At 42.0% G+C, this 22,996-nt stretch overlaps 3 protein-coding genes across 6 annotated transcripts in view; all 3 read left to right on the top strand.

Moving 5' to 3' along the window:
- Positions 1 to 22,996, top strand: part of CACNB1 (calcium voltage-gated channel auxiliary subunit beta 1) — a 240,425-nt gene that overhangs the window by 52,760 nt on the left and 164,669 nt on the right. The gene's annotated exons all lie outside the window — the stretch shown is intronic.
- Positions 1 to 22,996, top strand: part of FBXL20 (F-box and leucine rich repeat protein 20) — a 160,043-nt gene that overhangs the window by 51,722 nt on the left and 85,325 nt on the right. For all 4 annotated transcript variants that reach the window (XM_050762759.1, XM_050762761.1, XM_050762763.1 and 1 more), the window contains exon 2: positions 13,767 to 13,828. In XM_050762759.1, the coding sequence (XP_050618716.1) occupies positions 13,767 to 13,828 (62 nt within the window). The remainder of the gene's footprint in view (positions 1 to 13,766; positions 13,829 to 22,996) is intronic.
- Positions 16,978 to 18,308, top strand: LOC126938620 (cytochrome c oxidase subunit 7C, mitochondrial-like). Its single transcript, XM_050763002.1, has one exon. The coding sequence runs from the start codon at positions 17,054 to 17,056 to the stop codon at positions 17,216 to 17,218; it is 165 nt and encodes a 54-aa protein (XP_050618959.1). The 5' UTR covers positions 16,978 to 17,053; the 3' UTR covers positions 17,219 to 18,308.

Genomic DNA, 22,996 nt, shown 5'->3' with positions numbered 1-22,996 from the left:
CTGTCGCCCAGGCTGGAGTGCAGTGGCATGATCTCAGCTCACCGCAACCTCTGCCTCCTGGGTTCAAATGATTCTCCTGCCTCAGCCTACCAAGTAGCTGGGGATTACAGGCGCATGCCACCATGCCTGGCTAATTTTTGTATATTTAGTAGAGACAGGGTTTCACCATGTTGGCCAGGCTGGTCTCGAACTCCTGACCTCGTGATCTGCCCGCCTTGGCCTCCCAAAGTGCTGGGATTACAAGCGTGAGCCACCCCACCTGGCCAAAACTTCTAAAATATAGGAGAAAATTTTTATGAAATTGGATTAGGCAAAGGCAAAGGAGTTTTTTTGTTTGTTTTTTGTTTTTGGAGACAAAGTCTCGCTCTTGTACCCCAGGCTGGAGTGCAATGGCACAGTCTCAGCTCACTGCAACCTCTGCCTCCTGGGTTCAATCGATTCTCCTGCCTCAGCCTCCCGAGTAGCTGGGATTACAGGCGCCTGCCACCACGCCCAGCTAATTTTTGTATTTTTAGTAGAGACGGGGTTCCACCATGTGGCCAGGCTGGTCTCGAACTCCTGACCTCAGGTGATCTACCCCTCCTTGGCCTCCCAAATTGCTGGGAGTACAGGCATGAGCCACCGTGCCTGGCCCAGGAGTTCTTGTATATGACATCAAAAGCATGACACATCAAGAAAAAAAATTGCACTTTATCAAAATTGAAAACATTAGTGTATCAAAAGACACCATTAAGAAGTAGAAAACGGGGGCCGGGTGCGGTGGCTCAAGCCTGTAATCCCAGCACTTTGGGAGGCCGAGACGGGCGGATCATGAGGTCAGGAGATCAAGACCATCCTGGCTAACACAGTGAAACCCCGTCTCTACTAAAAAATACAAAAAACTAGCCGGGTGAGGTGGCAGGCACCTGTAGTCCCAGCTACTCAGGAGGCTGAGGCAGGAGAATGGTGTGAACCCAGGAGGCGGAGCTTGCAGTGAGCCGAGATCGCGCCACTGCACTCCAACCTGGGCCACAGAGCAAGACTCTGTCTCAAAAAAAAAAAAAGAAGAAGTAGAAAACACAGTCTGGGTGACATGGAAGAAAGTATTTGCAAATCAAATAATCAAATCATTTATATAAAGGGCTATTCAAAATATATGAAGAAGGCCAGGTGTGGTGGCTCGTGCCTGTAATCCCAGCACTTTGGGAGGCTGGTCTCAAACTTAGGGACTCAAACAGTCCACCTACCTCAGCCTCCCAAAGTACTGGGATTACAGGCGTGAGCCACCACGCCTGGCCACAGTGTTTTTTAAACAAGAAATTTTAGGCCGGGCTTGGTGGCTCACGCCTGTAATCCCTGCACTTTGGGAGGCTGAGGCAGGTGGATCACTTGAGGTCAGGAGTTAGAGACCAGCCTGACCAACATGGTGAAACGCCGCCTCTACTAAAAATAAAAAATTAGCTGGGCGTGATGGCGCATTCCTGTAATCCCAGCTACTTGGGAGACTGAGGCAGGAGAATCACTTTAACCAGGGAGGCAGAGGTTCTAGTGAGCTGAGATTGTGCCATTGCACTCCAGCCTGGACAACAAGAGCAAAACTCTGTCTCAAAAACAAACGAACAAAAAAACCAAGAAATTTTATGTGGTGAACATCCCTTGAAATAAATGGACTGTCATCTGGATCTCCAAAGTTTTGTTTTTTCAAATATTTTAATTGATATTTTATTTGTTGTAGTATAATTCAGTCTGTCTGTTGTGCTATCATTCTTATCGTATTTGCTGATTGGGTAACATTCAGTGTATTAAGTATTTTTATTGCATTTTTTTGCAAGGCAGTCTGCTATAGAGATACATCGTGAAAAAGCCACAAAAGGCTGCTAGGAATTTACAGTCAAAAAGAGGGGAGGGATTAGAGTACTTCCAGATTCCTGACATATAAATAACATTCATTGATTCAGCGATTCCTAGGCACTGTGTGGGTTGCTGACTATATTGTGGTGACAAAACAGACAAGGTCCCTTTCCTCTCAGAGCTTGCAGTCTGGTAACACCAACTTAGAACTGGTATTCTGAGCTTTGGGATGAGGTTTCATAGGAGAAGGAACAGTCACATCCAGTTAACGAGATTGAGAAAGACATCATGGAATAGGTAGTAAGTGCAGTGGACATTAATCTCTTTGTATTGACGGAGTAGTCAGGTTTCATTGCACAGGTACTCTAAAGAAAATAGCATGAACAAAAAAGCAAGAGCTTGTTTGAGGAGAAGCAAATGGTCCTCAGGTGCTATCTTACTTGTTTTCCCCCTGTTGGTTAGACTTCACTATATATCATTAAATAAAAGATGCCGTGAATTATAAACTAGAACATTATTTTATACACAGATGCTTTTGATTTTTAATTGTAAGATGGATCCTGATTTCACAGATGCTAGAATGCGAAAATACTTGTGCCTTTAAAATTTCTGTGGTAAAATACACGTAACATAATATTTACCATCTTAACTGTTTTTAAATGTACATTACACAGTTCAGTAGTGTTAAGTACATTCACAGTGTTGTACAAGAAACCTTCAGAACTCTTCATCTTGAAAAATGAAACATTTTTAAGATAAAAATAGGCCGGGCGCAGTGGCTCACGCCTGTAACCCCAGCACTTTGGGAGGCCGAGGCGGGTGGATCATGAGGTCAAGAGATCGAGACCATCCTGGCCAACATGATGAAACCCCGTGTCTACTAAAACTACAAAATTTAGCTGGGCGTGGTGGCGCTTGTCTGTAATCCCAGCTACTTGGGAGGCTGAGGCAGGATAATCGCTTGAATCTGGGAGGCGGAGGTTGCAGTGAGCCGAAATCGCGCCACTGCACTCCAGCCTGGTGACAGAGCGAGACTCTGTCTCAAAAAAATAAAAAAAATTTAAAAAGTATGGTAGTCTCCCTTATCCATGGGGATTATGTTCCAAGACCCCTGGTGGAAGCCTAAAATTGCATGTAGTATAGAACCCTATATATACTATTATTTTTTTCTATACTTATATACCTATGATAAGGTATGCTTTATAAATTAGGCACAGTAAGAGATTAACAAAAATAATAAAATAGAACAATTGTAACACTATACTGTAATAAAGTTGTGTGAATGTCTCTTTAACCTGTTTTCAGACTGTGGCTGACCATGGACCGTAGAAAGGAAAACTACTGATAAGGGGGGATTTAGTAAGTTTAGCTGCATATATTTTAGTAAGTTTAGCTGCCTATGTATTAGTAAGTTTAGCTGCATATGTCAGAGACCCAAATTAAAATTGGCTTAAATATTTATGTTTTATTTTCTCTCATGAAGTCCAGATGTAGACAGTTTTTGCTGGCATGGTATCCCTGCAATCATCTGCAGACTTTTTATAGTTTTCTGCTTGTCTTTGAAACTGTGGCCTTCAACTTCATGATACAAGATGCAGTTCCAGGCATCCTAATCCTATTCTAAGCAGCAGAATTAAGAAAGGGAGAAAGAAAAAGGACATACCCTCTCTCTTTAAGTACTCTCTTGAAATTGTACATAGCACTTTTTCTTAACAACCTGCTGGTCAAGACTCACTGAATCATGCCTAGCTGCAAGGGGAATAGTCTTCCCACACAGCCATGTGCTGGCTAAAAATTGGGAATTCTGTATATAATCTGTAAAGCTTGAATAATTATAGGTCAGATCTTACACTTGGTAGATTTAATTTAAATTAAATCTACTTTAGTACTTGGTAGATTTAATTTAAATCTACTTTAGTACTTGGTAGATTTAATTTAAATCTACTTTAGTACTTGGTAGATTTAATTTAAGCAGTAGGGGTCACTGTTGAACAAGTATTTCTTTCTTTTTTTTTTTGTTTGAGACAGTTTCATTCTGTTGCCCAGGCTGGAGCTCAGTGGCACGATCTCGGCTCACTGCAACCTCTGCCTCCTGGGTTCAAGCGATTCTCATGCCTCAGCCTCCCAAGCAGTTGGGACTACAGGTACACGCTACCACACCGGGCTGATTTTTGTATTTTTTAGTAGAGACGGGGTTTCACCATGTTGGCCAGTCTGGTCAACTCCTGAGCTCAAGTGATCCGCCTGCCTCAGCCTCCGAAAGTGCTGGAATTACAGATGTGAGCCACTGTGCTTGGCCATTTCTTTCCTATTTTTTTTAATGTATTTTTTCAGACATGGGGTCTCGTTATCTTGCCCAGGCCGGACTTGAACTCCTGGGATCAAGTGATACTCCCCTTCAGCCTACCAAGTAGCTGGGACTACTGGCACACACCACTGCGTCTGGCTCTTTCCTAGTTTCTTTGTTCAACCTTTCGGCCCTTTTCCATCCAACCGCTGGTTTTAGAGCCTCCTGAAGTGGTTTCTTGGGTCCTGTTTATTTACTAAGCATTTAAATTAAATGTATTATGTTAGTAAACAGATCCCTCGAATACGTCAAACTGAGATTTAAAAACTGATAGGAAAGGCAAAAATAATAGCATGTGTGCGTGCGCGCACACACATACAAGCTGTTAATATTCAGTAATTCTATTAGATGATATAATTCTAAATTGGAACAAGTGGCTTCAAAGTTGTTTCCTCAGCTATGTAAGTTATAGAAAAACAATTATAATTTTATATAAATCAACAGTATATTATTGTATACAAACCACGTTGCTTCACTTTTTAAAAACTAATATATTTAAGAACATTCTACCCCTAGAAATCTAAAAACCAATATATTTAAGAACATTCTACCTCTAGAAGTCATGGCTATTGCAGTGTCTGCCTGCATGTTTAGGTGATACTGTCCTTTGAAACAATAAGAAGAGAAGAATCTAGTTACTCCCATGTTTTTCCGCTGATTGCTTCCTTGTAATTGTTTATAGATAGATTACAGAAATATATCATGATACGTCCCGTGTTAATATAAAACCAGATTACACCTAAGAATGTTAAACATTTGAGTAGTTATTTCCTCTACAACTGTTACATTGAAAATCCTTCACAAGATTGTTGTAATTTGTTATAGCCTTGATCTAAATTGTTTTGACTCCTTTTATATTTTTGAATGAGAAACCTAGAGTTTGGATTCAACTGAAATATAAAATAGTAAAATATGTAAAACACATATTCTGTTGCTTTTGTGAAATATTTGTTTTATAAACAATAGCATGAACAGGAGCAGAAACCATTTGGGTTTCCTAGAAAACATCTAGTGTTATTGTGTCTACTTTTAGGATTATTATTATTATTATTTTTTTTTTTCAGACGGAGTCTTGCTCTGTCACCCAGGCTAGAGTGCAGTGGCCGGATCTCAGCTCACTGCAAGCTCCGCCTCCTGGGTTCACGCCATCCTCCTGCCTCAGCCTCCTGAGTAGCTGGGACTACAGGCGCCCGCCACCTCTCCCGGCTAGTTTTTTTTTGTATTTTTTAGTAGAGACGGGGTTTCACCGTGTTAGCCAGGATGGTCTCGATCTCCTGACCTTGTGATCCGCCCGTCTCGGCCTCCCAAAGTGCTGGGATTACAGGCTTGAGCCACCGCGCTCGGCTGGATGATGATGATGATGATGATGATTATTATTATTATTATTATTATTATTATTTTGTGAGACAGAGTTTCTCATTGTCCAGGCTGGAGTGCAATGATCTCAGCTCACTGCAACCTCTGCCTCCTGGGTTCGAACAATTCTCCTGTCTCAGCCTCCTGAGTAGCTGGGATTACAGGCGCGCACCACCACGTCCTGCTAATTTTTTGTATTTTTAGTAGAGACGGGGTTTCACCATGTTAGCCAGGCTGGTCTCGAACTCCTGACCTCATGTGATCTGCCCACCTCGGCCTCCCAAAGTGCTGGGATTACAGGTGTGAGCCACTGTGCCTGGCTTTAGGATTATTTTCTAATGTCTATTGCTGTGTCACTTCAAGTGATAATATTCTGGTTATGTGTTATTTTCTCCTGAGATCCTGAATCTACTTCATCTGATCTATTGGTTCTTAAACTTTAGGGTACATCGGTATCACATAGAGGTCTTGTTAAAATAGAGATTGCCCCGCTTTCTGTCCTGTCCACCTACCCCCAGTCTTTGATTCTACAGGTGTAGGGAAAATCCTGAGAATTTTCAATTCTTTAAGTTCCGGGTTGATGCTGATACTCATGCTCAGGGGACCATCCCTTCTTAACCACTAATCTGGTTCTTTCTTACAAAGCTGGAGTTAGGATACTTACGTGCAGAAGAAAGGGGAGGGAAATACCAATCTGGACAGATGTCTTACACATAATGGCATTTCCCAAATGGTTCCAGGGTGCTGTTTCTTTTTCCCTTCACTTTAATGCTCCTACAGAGGCAGCAGCATTCTTAGTTTATATAGACCAAAGCAAGGGAGGAAATTAACTGTTGTGATTTTTTTTTTTTTTTTTTGCTTCTTTTTTTGTTTTTGTTTTCGAGAAGGAGTCTAGCTCTGTTGTCCAGGCTGGAGTGCCATGGCACGATCTCCACTCACTGCAACCTCTGCCTCCCAGGTTCAAGCGATTCTCCTGCCTCTGCCTCCCAAGTAGCTGGGATTACAGGCATGCACCACCACGCCTCGCTAATTTTGTATTTTTAGTAGAGACGGGATGTCTCCATGTTGGTCAGCTGGTCTCGAACTCCTGGCCTCAGTTGATCCGCCCGCCTTGTCCTCCTAAAGTTACAGGTGTGAGCTACCATGCCTGACGCTTCTTTGTTTTATATGTGAAATTGTAGAAGTCGTGTGAACAACATATAACGTTTTTTTATTTTCCATTATTATGTATATTCAAGTGAACATAGTGCCTTATTAGGTGAGATATGGCATTTAAAACTTTGTTTTCTAAAATTAAAATGATTAAGTTTTACTTTTTGTGGATTTGGGTTGGACATAGTCCTAGTAGATTGAGTGTTTGATAGAATATTTAAAATAATTTTTTGTGCATGAAACAAAGTTTTGACTGCATCTTTTTTTTTTGAGATGGAGTCTCGCTCTGTCGCCCAGGCTGGAGTGCAGTGGCACAATCTCAGCTCACTGCAAGCTCCGCCTCTCGAGTTCATGCCGTTCTCCTGCCTCAGCCTCCTGAGTAGCTGGGACTATAGGCGCTAGCCACCATGCCCAGCTAATTTTTTGTATTTTTAGTAGAGACGTGGTTTCACTGTGTTAGCCAGGATGGTCTCGATCTCCTGACCTCGTGATCCGCCTGCCTCAGCCTCCCAAAGTGCTGGGATTATAGGCGTGAGCCACTATGCCTGGCCTCGACTGCATCTTGACTGTGACTTATCACAAGAGTTTAGATATGGAATTTTCTTTTTTTTTTCTCCCAGAGGTGGGGTCTCACAGTTTTGTCCAGGCTGGAGCAGTTGTGCAACCACTGCTTGATGCATCCTTGACCTCTTGGTCTCAAGCTATCCTTCTGCCTCAACTTCCCAAGGTACAGGGATTATAGGCACGAGTCACCTGACTCAGCCCAAAATCTGAAAGAATTTGAGTGCTAACATGACACCACTATGGAAAATTCTGACCAGGCATGGTGGCTTGCACCTGTAATCCCAGCCTTTGTTTTTTTTTTGTTTTGTTTTGTTTGTTTTTTTTGAGACAGAGTCTCGCTGTGTTCCCCAGGCTGGAGTGCAGTGGCCTGATCTCAGCTCACTGCAACCTCCATCTCCCGGGTTCAAATGATTCTCCTGCTTCAGCCTCCCAAGTATCTGGGATTATAGGCACCCACCACCATGCCTGGCTAATTTTTGTATTTTTAGTAGAGATGAGGTTTCATCATGTTGGCCAGGATGTTTCAAACTCATGACCTCAAGTGATCTGCTGGCCTCAGCCTCCCAAAGTGCTGGGATTACAGGCATGAACTGCTGTGCCCAGCCTAATCCCAGCAATTCGAGAGGCTGAGGCAGGAGGATCTGTTGAGCTCAGGCGTTCAAGACTAGCTTGGGCAACATAGTGAGATCCCGTCTCTACAATAAATACAAAAATTAAGCGTACCACATTTCTGTAGTCCTAGCTACTCAGGAGGCAGAAGGGGGAGTATTGTTTGAGTCCGGAGGTCAAGGCTGCAGTCATCTATGATAGGAGCACTGTACTCCAACCTGGGCAACAGAGTGAGACCTTGTCTCAAAAGTAAGAACATGTAAACACATTACAACTTTGCGTATTAGTGCCTGTGAGTGCACCCAAAGAATAATGACCATAGTGATACAGTATCTTCGAAACCATGTTATTTAAGAACATTAGAAGAACCTGACTGGGCACAGTGGCTCACTTATGTAATCCCAACACTTTGGGAGGCTGAGGCAGGAAGATCACTTGAGGCCAGGAGTTTCAGACCAGCCTGGTCAACATAGTGAGACTCCATCTTTTTTTTTTTTTTTTTGAGACGGAATCTCACTCTTCGCCAGGCTGGACTGCAGTGGCATGATCTCGGCTCACTGCAGCCTCCGCTCCCAGGTTCAAGGGATTCTCCTGCCTCAGCCTCCCGAGTAGCTGGGACTACAGGTGTGTGTCACCATTCCCAGCTAATTTTTGTATTTTTAGTAGAGACTAGCTTTCACCATGTTGACCAGGATGGTCTCGATCTCTTGACTTCGTGATCCCACCTGCCTTGGACTCCCAAAGTGCTGGGATTACAGGCGTGAGCCGCTGCGCTCGGCCAAGACACTGCGCTCGGCTGAGACGCCACCTTTTGTGTGTGTGTGTGACACAGCCCTCAGGAGATCCTGAGAACATGTGCCCTGTGAGACTCTCTCTCTACCAAGAAATAAACAATAAAAAAGACAAACCCAACCTTGTTTAGAGAGAAATGTAATGGTTTAGTTTTGAAAGACTGCCTTCTGAGGAGGGATTGGTTTTTTTTTTTTCTCCTAAAAAATGTAATTGTCAAACCTGACAAAATCAAGAAATGGGGAAAGGATTCCCTATTTAATGGGCTGGGAAAACTGGCTAGCCATATGTAGAAAGCTGAAACTGGATCCCTTCCTTACACCTTATACAAAAATTGATTCAAGATGGATTAAAGACTTAAATGCTAGACCTAAAACCATAAAAACCCTAGAATAAAACCTAGGCAGGTACCATTCAGGACATAAGCATGGGCAAGGACTTCATGACTAAAACACCAAAAGCAATGGCAACAAAAGCCAAAATTGACCAATGGGATCTAATTAAACTAAAGAGCTTCTGCACAGCAAAAGAACCTACCATCAGAGTGAACAGGCAACCTACAGAATGGGAGAAAATTTTTACAATCTACTCATCTGACAAAGGGCTAATATCCAGAATCTACAAAGAACTTAAACAAATTTACAAGAAAAAAAAAACCATCAAAAAGTGGGCAAAGGATATGAACAGACACGTCTCAAAAGAAGACATTTATGCAGCCAACAGACACATGAAAAAATGCTCATCATCACTGGCCATCAGAGAAATGCAAATCAAAACCACAATGAGATACCATCTCACACCAGTTAGAATGGCTATCATTAAAAAGTCAGGAAACAACAGGTGCTGGAGAGGATGTGGAGCAATAGGAACACTTTTACACTGTTGATGGGACTGTAAACTAGTTCAGCCATTGTGGAAGACAGTGTGGTGATTCCTCAAGGATCTAAAACTAGAAATACCATTTGACCCAGCCATCCCATTACTGGGCATATACCCAAAGGATTATAAATCATGCTGCTATAAAGACACATACACACATATGTTTGAAGCTGGAAACCATCATTCTGAGCAAACTATCACAAGGACAGAAAACCAAACACCACATGTTCTCACTCATAGGCGGGAATTGAACAATGAGAACACTTGGACACAGAGTGGGGAACATCACACACCGGGGCCTGTCGTGGGATGTGGGGAGAGGGGAGGGATAGCATTAGGAGATACACCTAATGTAAATGACGAGTTAACGAGTTAACGGGTGCAGCACACCAACATGGCACATGTATACATATGTAACAAACCTGCATGTTGTGCACATGTACCCTGTAACTTAAAGTATAATGAAAAATATATAATTGTCAGTCACTAGCATTTCTAGTAGTCTGTCTGTTGCACTGAAACCTGTTAAATGATTGAACTTTTTGTTACGAAGTATTGTTGCTTTTTTAACAATCTTTGTTCCAGTTTCTTTTCATTTCACTGTCCCTGTTAATCTTACAGAGACCTGTATCATCTTTTACTTGGACCATAATTTTAATGGATTCCTAATTTTATTTCCTTGCTACTAGTCCAGAGTTCAGTGTCTTTAGAATTCTCTTCCCTATGGTGGTGGTTCACATTTCTAACCTGTATACAGGTTTCCTTCATGGTGTAGTCCCACCATCCATTTAATAAACCATTATTATTATTATTATTTTTTTTTTCTGAGACAGGATCTCACTCTGTCGCCCAGTCTGGAGTGCAGTGGTGTGAACATGCTCCACTGCATCCTTGACTTCCTGGGCTCAAGTGATCCTCCCACCTCAGCACCCCTAAGTAGCTGGGACTACAGGTGTACACCATCACATCTGATTGATTTATTATTTATAAATCTTTTTACATCTTTTTTCAAGATGAGATCTCACTATATTGCCCAGGCTGGTCTTTGAACTCCTGAGCTCCAGCCATCCTCCCACCTTGGCCTCCCAAAGTGCTGGGCTTGCAGGCATGAGCTACCACTTGCAGCCAATGCCTGGTTAATTTTTGTGTTTTTGTAGAGAGAGGATTTTGCCATGTTGCCCAGAGGTAGATTTATTGATTTCCTACCATGTGTCAGGTTCTGTGCACAACCCTGAAAATATGGCAGACGTAACAGGCATGCTCCCTGCCCTCACAGAGCTTTCCATTTATCTGGAACGTAGGTTATTGTAATCATTAGAAAATACTTATGCCAGCCTCGGTGGCTCACACCTGTAATCCTAGCACTTTGGGACACTGAGGTGGGAGGATCCATTGAGCTCAGGAGTTTGAAACCAACCTGGCCAACATGGTGAAACCTCGTCTCTACTAAAAGTACAAAAATTAACCAGGTGTGGTGGCAGGTGCCCATAATCCCAGCTACTCAGGAGGCTGAGGCAGGAGAATTGCTTGAACCTGGGAGGTGGAGGTTGCAGTGAGCTGAGATTGTGCCGCTGCACTCCAGCTTGGGCAACAGAGTGAAACTCTGTCTCAAAAAAAAAAAAAAAAAAATCAGTAGTAAAATTATTCTTTAAATGAGATTGAGGAGCAGTGCATTTTATCTGTGACTTCCCTACCATATCTGCTTTCTCTTCATTACTTCTACTTTGAATCTCCATGAGATACCAGGATCTTCATGTATGACTCCATTTTATTTTTCCCAGCTGATTTCTGGCCTCCTTTTAAGACTCAAATTAGATACACATCCAGGTAGAATTCATTGTGCCATTCTTTGTTCTCTCTTATATCTCTTGTCATCTATCTATAGTAATTAGTAAATTATTTGCTTGCTTTTGTTTTCTTCATTGTAGTGCAAGAGCTTCTTAAGGACAGAGATAGTGTCTTATTTTCTTTTTATCCCATTGTCTAGAAAAGTGCCTGATAGGGTATTCAGTAATGTTTATTGCATGACCTTAAGAGGAATTTCTGCAATACTTAATAGCAGCGATGGAACATATTTCTCTCAGCTTTGGTTATGTGTATGTGCCATTTTTATTGGGCTTTTGATTGTGTATGGTATTTCATTTTTTATATAGCTTACTAGACAAGCTTATAGTCATGATCTCCTTTGTGGCAAAAATGGTGGCTCTCATTAAAAGTACCCATTGTGAGTAATTTGATTATTTTGTTAAATGATCACTTGAGTGCATGAAGAATGCTATGGTGGCAGTTATGAAGCACTATTGGTTTTCTGCACAATATATAAACATGAAAGAGAATATTTTCCTTTTTTAACTTTTATTTTTATTGAGATGGAGTCTTGCTCTGTCACCCAGGCTGGAGTGTAGGGGCGCCATCTCAGCTCACTTCAAGCTCTGCAGCCTGGGGTTCAAGTGATTCTCATGCCTCAGTCTCCCGAGCAACTGGTACTACAAACGTGTGCCACCACACCCAGGTAATTTTTTTGTATTTTTAGTAGAGATGGGGTTTCGCCATGTTGGCCAGGCTGGTCTCGAACTCCTCACCTCAGGTGATCCACCCATCTCAGCCTGCCAAAGTTCTGGGATTACAAGTGTGAGCCGCTGTGCCCGGCCAAAAGAGAATAGTTTCTATTCCAGATTTCTGAACATCTCCTTGAACAAGTAAATGTGAGCCAAGTTTGGGGAGTCACCTTCTCTTAATGGCATATTAAAATAGTCACTCCATAGTGATGTGAGCTGAACAGTAAACCTTTTTTTTTTTTTTTTTTTTTTTTTGGAGAGGGGTTCTCACTCTCTCGCTGAGTCTGGAATGCAGTGGTGTGATCTCGGCACACTGCAACCTCCACTTCTCTGACTCAGGCAATCCTCCCACCTCAGCCTCCCACGTAGCTAGGACCACAGACGCACACCACTATGCATGGTTAATTTTTTGTGTTTTTTGGTAGAGACAGAGTTTGGACATGTTGGCTGGGTACGGTGGCTCTTGCCTGCAATCTCAGCACTTTGGGAGGCCAAGGCAGGTGGATCACGAGGTCAGGAGTTCAAGACCAGCCTGACCAAGTTGGTGAAACCCCCGTCTGTATTAAAAATACAAAAATTAGCTGGGGGCCATGGCAGGCACCTGTGTAATCCCAGCTACTCGGGAGGCTGAGGCAGGAGAATCGCTTGAACCCAGGCAGCAGAGGTTGCGGTGAGCCGAGATCGCACCACTGCAGTCCAGCCTGGGTGACAGAGTGAGACTCAGTCTCAAAAACAAAAAGTAGCCGGCCATGGTGGCACGCACCTGTAACCCCAGCTACTCAGGAGACTGAGGCAGGAGAGTCGCTTGAAACTGGGAAGCAGGCCGGGCGCGGTGGCTCAAGCCTGTAATCCCAGCACTTTGGGAGGCCGAGACGGGCGGATCACGAGGTCAGGAGATCGAGACCATCCTGGCTAACACAATGAAACCCCGTCTCTACTAAAAATACAAAAAAATTAGCCGGGCGAGGTGGCGGGCGCCTGTAGTCCCAGCTACTCGGGAGGCTGAGGCAGGAGAATGGCGTAAACCCAGGAGGCGGAGCTTGCAGTGAGCCGAGATAGCGCCACTGCACTCCAGCCTGGGCGACAGAGCGAGACTCCGTCTCAAAAAAAAAAAAAAAAAAAAAAAAAAAAAAAAACTGGGAAGCAGAAGTTGCAGGAGCTGAGCTCATGCCACTGCACTCCAGACTGGGCAACAGAGCAAGACTCTGTCTCAAAAAAAAAAAAAAAAGTTTCGCCATGTTGCCTAGGCTGGTCTTGAACCCCTCAGCTCAAGCAATGCACCTGCCTCAGCCTCTGAAAGTGCTGGAATTACAGATGTGAGTTGCTCTGCCCGGCCTCTGAGCAGTAGACCTTTGGTAACTAACCTTCCTATCTGTAAAGTGAAGATAATAGGGATGGTATGAAGATTAAAACCATTAATATGTGAAAACACCTGAAACAGTATCTGATACTTAATGTATCCTGACTGCTATTAGTTCTTTTTCTTTGGAGACAGGGAATGAATTAAATGCCTCAAAGATCTTTTTCATCTTAAAGAGTCTCCAAAATTATGACTTTGGTTTATGATACCCACTGTATTTTTTTTTACCTCTTTCCTGAGAGCATTGCCTCTAAACTATTGAGTTGAACATTCTGTAATAAAATATTAAGTAACACTTGACACTCTGATTTTGTTTTTGCAGATGTTCTCAAATAGTGATGAAGCTGTAATCAATAAAAAACTTCCCAAAGAACTCCTGTTACGGTGAGTCTGAATACTAATTTTAGGTGTTTTTTTGTGTGTATGTCATATTTGTCTGTTTAAATTTTTTTTAACTTTTTGCTAATTTTCATATATGTATAGTATCTGTATCTGAATTTTTAAATTTGATTGCTTTGAACAATCTTACTCTACATTTTTTAGATGTCAATCAAGATATTTCAAAATTTAGTACCAACTTTTTCTGTTCCAACTTGTACTAATATGATTTTATGTACATATTTTCCCTTTTCTTTATTCTTGTATGTACAGTAATGTAGGTTTTTTGTTTGTTTGGTTTTGAGACAGGGTCTTGCTCTGTCACCCAGGCTGGAGTGCAGTGGCACAATCATGGCTTACTGCACTTACTGCAGCCTCGACCTCCCAGGCTCAAGCAGTCCTCCCACCTCAGCCTCCTGAGTAGCTGGGACTACAGGCACATGTCACCATGTCTGGCTTTTTTTTTTTTTTTGAGATGGAGTCTCGCTCTGTCACCCAGGCTGGAGTGCAGTGGTGCAATCTCAGCTTACTGCAAGCTCTGCCTCCCGGGTTCACGCCATTCTCCTGCCTCAGCCTTCCGAGTAGCTGGGACTACAGGTGTCCGCCACCATGCCCGGCTAAGTTTTTTGTATTTTTTAGTAGAGACAGGGTTTCACTGTGTTAGCCAGGATGGTCTCGATCTCCTGACCTTGTGATCTGCCTGCCTCAGCCTCCCAAAAGTGCTGGGATTACAGGTGTGAGCCACCGCGCCTGGCTCTAACTTTTTCTTTCTTTCTTTCTTTTTTTTTTTTTTCAATTTTCTGTAGAGAGAGGTGATCTCACTGTGTTGCCCAGGATAGTCTTGAGCTGCTGGACTCAAGCAGTTCTCCCACATCGGCCTCTCGGGGTGCTAGGATTACAGACTTGAGCCACTGTACCCGGCCTACAGTAGCTCACTTAAGGTTCACTAAGATTTAGGAAAATTACTTGAGTCTGGTAACTGGCCCTACTGTGTTATGGTTTACATTTTTAGTTTTTATTACTTCTAGAATTTTTCATTTTCACCATGAAACTCAAAATTCCATACCATGGCCTACAAAACCCCTCATGATTAGAAAGGGGTATAACGTAAATACATAAACTGGTTTCTGTTTTTAAATAATTAGTCTGACTACCATGCAAAGACCAAATTGCGGGATAGGAGTGGGGAGCGGTAGGAAGCCTTTTAATTAAATAAATCCATCAGAGAGATGAGGGTACTATAGGTAACATTTTCTGAAATTCTTTAGACTGTAGCATTGCCTACTCGTGTTCTTTCTAGCTTTTGTCATCATTTCTAACCTCACTCTAGTACATGTTGATGAGCTATAAGGTGCACAGTTACCACACAGATGACATTACAAGTGAAGTTAGATGAGGAGAGACTTCTAAATCAACCAGACTTTGCTATCACAAACAAGTCATAAATCTCAGTAGTTTTTTTCTCCAAGACTGAGGGCAGGTGTACGACATACCAAGCCAGGTCACCTAAGTGATCTTTGATACAGCTTACATTTATATTATAATATAAATTATATATATTATACATAATATATAAAATTATTATATAATGTAATATTATATATAATATTTAATATATATAATGTAATATTATATATAATATTACATTACTTATATTCCATTGCCTGAAGCGAGTCACATGTCCAAGCCTAATAGTGATGGAGTGAGGAAGTATATGGGAGGGGTATATGAACATATGTAAACAGTCCTGTAGGTACCATATGAACACACAGTCACATATGAACCTTCTCTCCTTAATTCTGCCTGTACTCTTCAGTCTTCAACGTGGACTACAATGTAGAGTTATGTAACGAATTTCCGGCATGACCTCTGCCTCTCATCTAAAAGAAGATATGTGCCTGTTTTCTCAAGTTGGAACATTGGAGATATTTTATCTATAGCAACATTTTTATCATTGAGAGCTTGATTTGAATTTATATGTGTTATATTGGAATAACTCTTATATACATTATAGGTTAAATTGGTTCCTTTCTAAGCCAATCAGGGAATCTAACTACCATTTATTATATAATTTCTATGGGGGAAATGAACTTGAAATCCAAACAACCAATTCTGAACTTAATGTTGGAAACAAGTCCTTCCTCAATTGGACGCCAAGTGAAATTAATATCCTGGAAAGGAAGGAAACAGATTTGACACCACAAAACACTTAATACTTATGAATGTATTTAAGTATACAAAACATTGGTTTAAGTATGTAAAATAGTTGGTTGAAATTTTGAAATTTTGTTCAAAACCCATGATGAAACCTTGCCATGTTACAAAAAAAAAAAAGCAAAATTTGTTTAAACAATTAAAGCCAAATAGCACAGAGGCTTTTTTGATATTTTTGACATTTACTAGATAGAAAACAATTGATCAGCATAAATTTTAATAAATTCACTTTGGGGCATTTGTAATTTTAAAAAATTCATTGAGTTTAATATATCTTTAAAAGTTTGGCCGGGCGCGGTGGCTCAAGCCTGTAATCCCAGCACTTTGGGAGGCCGAGATGGGCGGATCACGAGGTCAGGAGATCAAGACCATCCTGGCTAACATGGTGAAACCCCATCTCTACTAAAAAATACAAAAAAAAAAAAAACTAGCCGGGCGAAGTGGTGGGCGCCTGTGGTCCCAGCTACTCGGGAGGCTGAGGCAGGAGAATGGCGTAAACCCGGGAGGCGGAGCTTGCAGTGAGCTGAGATCCGGCCACTGCACTCCAGCCTGGGCGACAGAGCCAGACTCAGTCTCAAAAAAAAAAAAAAAAAAGTTTAAGTAATGGTTCAAAATTACTTTAAAATATGTGGTTTTTATGACTGGAACAGTAGATGCCTCTGGGAAGGATAACTGGGTAATAGGAAGATAAGAAAAACTGACTTTTCAGTAGGCTTTTCTGTATCTTTTTTTTTTTAGATGTTCTTATTTTTAAGTTTTCATTTTGAAATAGTGTCATACTTAAACAAAAAGTTCTAAAAATAGGACAGAGAATTTATACTTCAGCTTTCTCAATTAACATCTTATATCTCAACAATATCAGTTATCAAAATCAGGAAATTAACATTGAGATTTCCCATCTTTCCTTTCGGTCCTTGAGCACAGGGGGATGAGGTCGTGAAAACAAGGTCTTGGTGAGGTGCTGCCATTTCATCCATCTTCGGTCTCTGCGCCTTTCTCAGAGCTTCCAGCAGCGCTATGTTGGGCCAGAGCATCCGGAGGTTCACAACCTCTGTGGTCCGTAGGAGCCACTCTGAGGAGGGTTCTGGGAAGAATTTGCCATTTTCAGTGGAAACCAAGTGGGCGTTACTAGCTAAGATGTGGTTGTACTTTGGATCAGCATTTGCTACACCCTTCTTCTAGTAAGACACTAATTGCTTAAATCATAAGGATGTTTCAGTTCATCCATTTAACAGATACGAAGAGCATTTTAAGAGATGTAGCCCCCTGGAAATGGATCAAACTCTAACTCATATGGCATACTAGATATGTTTGTCAATAAACTTATGACATGAAAAAGAAAAAGGAGATTAGCATTGAAACAGGACTGTTGGATGGGCACAGTGGCTCACACTTAAAATCCCAGTACTTTGGGAGGCTGAGGTGGGCAGATCACACGGTCAGGAGATTGAGACCAGCCTGGCCAACATGGTGAAACCCCATCTCTACTAAAAATACAAAAATTAGCCAGGCGTGGTGGCACGTGCCTGTAATCCCAGCCACTCAGGAGGCTGAGGCAGGAGAATCGCTTGAACCCGGGAGGCAGAGGTTGCAGTGAGCCAAGATCACGCCACTGCACTCCAGCCTGACAACAGAGCGAAAAAAAAAAACAACAAACAAAAACCCCAGAAATTAGCTGGGCATGGTGGCAGTGGGTACTTGTGATCCCAGCTACTTGGGAGGCTGAGGCAGGAGAATCGCTTGAACCCAGGGAGGCAGAGGTTGCAGTGAGTGCCATTGCGCTTCAGCCTGGGTGACAAAATGAGACTGCATTTCAAAAAAAAAAAAATAAGGCCGGTCGCAGTGACTCATGCCTGTAATCCCAGCACTTTGGGAGGCTGGGACAGGCAGATCACGAGGTCAGGAGATCAAGATCATCCTGGCCAACGTGGTGAAACCCCGTCTCTACTAAAATACAAAAAAAAAAAATTAGCCAGGCGTGGTGATACGCGCCTGTAGTTCCAGCTACTTGGGATGCTGAGATGGGAATCGAACCCAGCAGGTGGAGGTTGCAGTGAACCAAGATCACGTGCCACTGCACTCCAGCCTGGTGACAGAGCAAGACTCAAAAAAAAAGAAAAAAAAAAAAAAGCTCTGTGAACTAATCTACAAATCTTATTCAAGTTCTTCAACTGTACGGTAGTATTTTTTTTTTTGGCACAGGATTCAGTCCAGGATTACACATTACATTAAATTGTTATGCCTCCTTGCTCTTCTAAGAACAGGATTTTATCCACAGCTTCAACAGAGAAGCAGGAAATACAGCAGAATTTCCTGCTGAATACAGAAAAGTCTCCTTCTGTCACTCAAGCTGGACTGCAGTGGTGCAAACACAGCTCACTGCAGCCTTGACCTCTCAGCCTGAAGTGATCCTCCCATTTCAGCCTCCCAAGCAGCTGGGACTACAGGGACATGCCACCACACCTGCCTAATTTTTAAATTTTCGTAGAGATGGGGTATCGCTGTGTTACTCAGGCTACTCTTAAATTCTGGCCTGGCTAATTTTCTTATTTTTTTTATACAGATGGGGCAGATGGTGTCTCACTGTGTTGCCCAGGCTGGTCTTTTTTTTTTTTTTTTTTTTTTTTTGAGACAGAGTCTCACCGTCTCCCAGGTTGGAGTGCAGTGGCATGATCTCGGCTCACTGTAACCTCCGCCTCCTAGGTTCAAGGGATTTTCCTGCCTCGGCCTCCTGAGTAGCTGGGGCTACAGGTGTGGACCACCACACTTGGCTAGTTTTTGTATTTTTTGGTAGAGATGGGATTCACCATGTTGGCCAGGCTGGGCTCAAACTCCTGACCTTGAGTGATCTGTCCACCTCAGCCTCCCAAAGTACTGGAATTATAGGCATGAGCCATTGTACCCAGCCTTGATAATTTTAAAGAATATTAGTCAGTTTTAAAATATAATATCCTGAATTTAGCTTTGTCTGATGTTTACTCTTGTTTTCTCATAATTAAATTCAAGTTATGCAGTTTGACAAGTATACTGTAGAGTTGGTATACCCTTGTCCATGTATCCACAAGAGGTACATGATGTCAATTATGCTTGTTACTGGTGATACTAACTTTGGTCACTTAGTTAAGGTGGTATCTTTCAGCTTATCCACTGCAGAATTATGTTCTTCTTTGTAATGAATAAATTTACTATGACTAGAACTACATTGAGACTACGTTATACATTGTTACATTTTTTTGTTTATTATTTTTAACATCCATCATGTTATATGAAGGTTAACATTGTGGAGTTTGCTACTGTGGTGGTTTCTGTCTGCCCAATTCTTTCTACTTTCTTTTTTTTTTGAGGCAGTGTCTCACACTGTTGCCCAGGCTGGAATGCAATGGTGCAATTTCTGCTCACTGCAACCCCCGCCTCACAGGTTCAAGTGATTCTCCTGCCTCAGCCTCCCGAGTAGCTGGGATTATAGGCGTGTGCCACCACACCGGGCTAATTTTTGTATTTTTAGTAGAGATGGGGGTTTCACCATGTTGGCCAGGCTGGTCTCAAACTCCTGAACTTGAGTGATCTGTCCACCTTGGCCTCCCAAATTGCTGGGATTACAGGTGTGAGCCACCGCCCTCAGCCTTCTACTTTCATTAATTGAAATTCTGCTGTAAGGCAGAGCTTTCCCATCTGTTCTATTTATAGTTATCTATACTATAGACTCATGGATATTTGTTTTAGTCTGTGAGTTACATTGTTACCCTCACTGCTTATTTTGTTGCTCAGCTTTTCTGTGTCTTTTAAATTTATGTTTGTCTTTTGAGTTTCTGTGTATTGGCTATTTTTAAAAGTGCAGTTTAATAAATACACATTTGGTTTGTTTAGATGTTAAATTACATATTATATCATTTCATCAAACATGTATTAACCTACAAAAGCAATTGTGTTTCTAGGACCATGTTATTTCCATGTATTTGCAGTGCTTATAGCCAAATTACCAATAATTTAAGCGAGTGTTCTTGGTTCCTCTATTTTATTCTAGTCTAGTCTAGTCTAGTCTAGTGTTCTATTCTATTCTGTTCTGTTCTGTTCTGTTCCGTTCCGTTCCATTCCGTTCCGTTCCGTTCCGTTCCGTTCTGTTCCGTTCCAAGGCAGGTGTTGCCTAGGCTGGAATACAGTGGGATGATAATGGCAGTCCCAAATTCAGGGGCCTAAATGATTGATCTTCTTCCTCAGCTCCTGAGTAGCTGGGACTACACACATGATCCACTATGCCCGGCTAATTTTTTTTTTTTTTCCTTTTGTAGAGATGGGGTCTCACTTTGTTGACCAGGCTGGTTTTGTACTTCTGGCCTCAAGCAATCCTCTCCCCTTAGCCGCACGCAGTATTAGGATTACAGGCATGAGCCACTGCGCCCAGCCTGTTTCCCCTTTTATACTGATTCTCTTCCTTCCCTATTGAAACAAAGTTTGTGATTAATGGTTGGTTTAACAAGCTGGAATCCACTGTTTGCATAAATGAAATTCAGTTAGCAAGATTGACAGTACTACTTCTTAGAGCAAAACCATATGTACTTACTTAGGTGTACCACTTGAAAAATGAACGTCTATGTTTCTAAGACAAAGACTGTGTTTTCCAAGAGCTACTGTGAAGTAAGTTGTTTCTCAAAAAATCCTTTTTTTTTTTTTTTTTTTTTGACAGTCTTGCTCTGTTGCCCAGGCTGAGTGCAGTGGTGCAATCTCGGCCCACTGCAACCTCCGCCTCCTGGGTTCAAAGTATTCTCCTGCCTCAGCTTCCTGAGTAGCTGGGACTACAGTATGTGCCACCACACCCGGCTAATTTTTTGCATTTTTAGTAGAGATGATGCAGCAGGATAATTAAGGAATCAGAGAGACCGAGGGGCTGAGGAGGAATTATTTATTTAGGTGCATTGGCCCAGTTGGATTAACATCCAAAGGACTGAGCCTCGAACAAAGAGTCAAGCTATCTTTTAAGCATTTCATGGGGCGGGGGGAGATCTGTGCAGGGGAATGCATATTACAGAAGCGAGAAACAAGGACAGTTATTCAGTTAAAACATGCATTACATCATTTCTTACTTTTTAAGGAACAACATGTTTTACGACTTGAGATTATCTGTCTAGTGACCTTGCAGCTGCACAGCTAGAGAAAGAGTCTTCACAATGCCTGGGAACTGGAGAGATAAGGCTCACTAGCTGCAGAAGGAAAAACAGGCAGTTGATTAAAGGATTGAGGTAAAAAAGAATATGAAATTTTTTTCTCATTTTTTCAACTCTTCTGGTGTTGTGTTATAATGTGACCAATATATCTGTGTAAATGGGTAAGAGATGAACTTTATGAACTGAAATGGAAAGAATGGATTAGCTGAATTTTTTTTCTTTGTCTAAAATAGTAAGTAGAGAGCCAGGTGTGGTGACTCATGCCTATAATCTCAGCTACTTGGGAGGCTGAGGCAGGTGGATTGCTTCAGGCCAGGAGTTAGAGACCAGCATAACATAGCTAGGCCCTATCTCTTAAAAAAGAAAAAAGAAAGGAAAAAGGCAGCAATTCATACTGTGTTGGGGTCCCCTAGATCCATCCACAGGTGTGGTGATGTGCAGGAGGATTCATAGGACTCATCATGTAGTCATACACAAAACTATGGTTTATTATAAGAAAGGATACAGCCTGGCTCAGTGGCTCATGCCTGTAATCCCAGCACTTTGGGAGGCCGAGGTGGGCGGATCATGAGGTCAGGAAATCGAGACCTTCCTGGCTAGCACGGTGAAACCCTGTCTCTACTAAAAATACAAAAAATAAGCTGGGCGTGGTGGTGGGCGCCTGTAGTCCCAGCTACTCGGGAGGCTGAGGCAGGAGAATGGCCTGAACCCGGGAGGCGGAGGTTGCAGTGAGCCAAGATCGCCCCCACTGCACTTCAGCCTGGGCATGGAGCGAGACTCTTGTCTTAAAAAAAAGAAAAGATAGAAAAATCAACAAAGGGGAAAGGTGCATGCAGGAAACCAGAAGCAAGCTCCGAGGGTCCTTTCCCAGTGGAATCATACAAGGTGCACTTAATTCCTCCAGCAACAAGTTGTGACGACATGTGAAATATTGTCCATTAGAGAAGCTCATCAGTGAATGGTAGGAACCCTTCCAAAATCCAGCGGCTTAGGTGCCATTCAGGGGCTAACCTTGCAAGCAGGCATTTCTAAAGATAGCGTTCTTAGGCCTGCTGTGTTAACTCTTTTCTGTACATGTGCAATCTCATATTCATTTCAGAGAAGCTCACACACAATGTTTTAGATTTCTTGTAGTCTTTCCTTCGGTTTAAATGCTAGGAGTTGAAGGTGTGGAAAAATTTAAGTCTGTGTTTTCCTTCCTTTGAAAAGCATTAATAGTTAAGAACATGGACTCTGCAGTCTGACTACCTGGGTTCTGTCATATGCTTGCTGTTAATTGAGGACACAGTGCTTGGCACATAGTAAATGCTATAAAATTGTTAGGCATGTATTGTTACTATTGGTTCTACTTTTTACTCATAGACCGTAAAGTGACTTTATGCTGTTTATAAATTACCCAGTCTGAGGTATTTTGTTGTAGCAGGCCAAATGGATTAAATATAAAAGTATAAAATACAAAAACTAGTAATAGAAATATTCAAACCATTACAGTGCAGGGCTATTTATCTAATGAAGAGACAAACAGATTTAGTCATTTAGGAGAGTTTCTCTATGTGGGATGACAACTGATATTCTTTATGAGGGACATGAGATGTATAGAAATAATGAAATTACCTTTCCTTAAAGTTTAATGTGGGTACAAACATTTGTTGAGTGCCTACAATGTTCCAGGCATTATGCTGGAAATAGAAATAAACAATCACTGTCCTCAAGGAGCTCACAGGGCAGTAGAGAGAACAGGCCTGGAAATAATCAATATAGAGCTAGAAAAGAGGTTTTGCCTAGGTCATTAGAGCAA

This window comes from Macaca thibetana, chromosome 16 (genome assembly GCF_024542745.1).
Source record: "Macaca thibetana thibetana isolate TM-01 chromosome 16, ASM2454274v1, whole genome shotgun sequence".
In the NCBI taxonomy this organism is placed as follows: Eukaryota; Metazoa; Chordata; class Mammalia; order Primates; family Cercopithecidae; genus Macaca; species Macaca thibetana.
Note: the sequence above shows the minus strand (reverse complement) of the source record. Positions and strands in the feature narration are given on the sequence as shown.

Coding starts and splice junctions, on each gene's coding strand:
- LOC126938620 (XM_050763002.1), top strand. CDS start 17,054: ATGTTGGGCCAGAGCATCCGGAGGTTCACAACCTCTGTGGTCCGTAGG.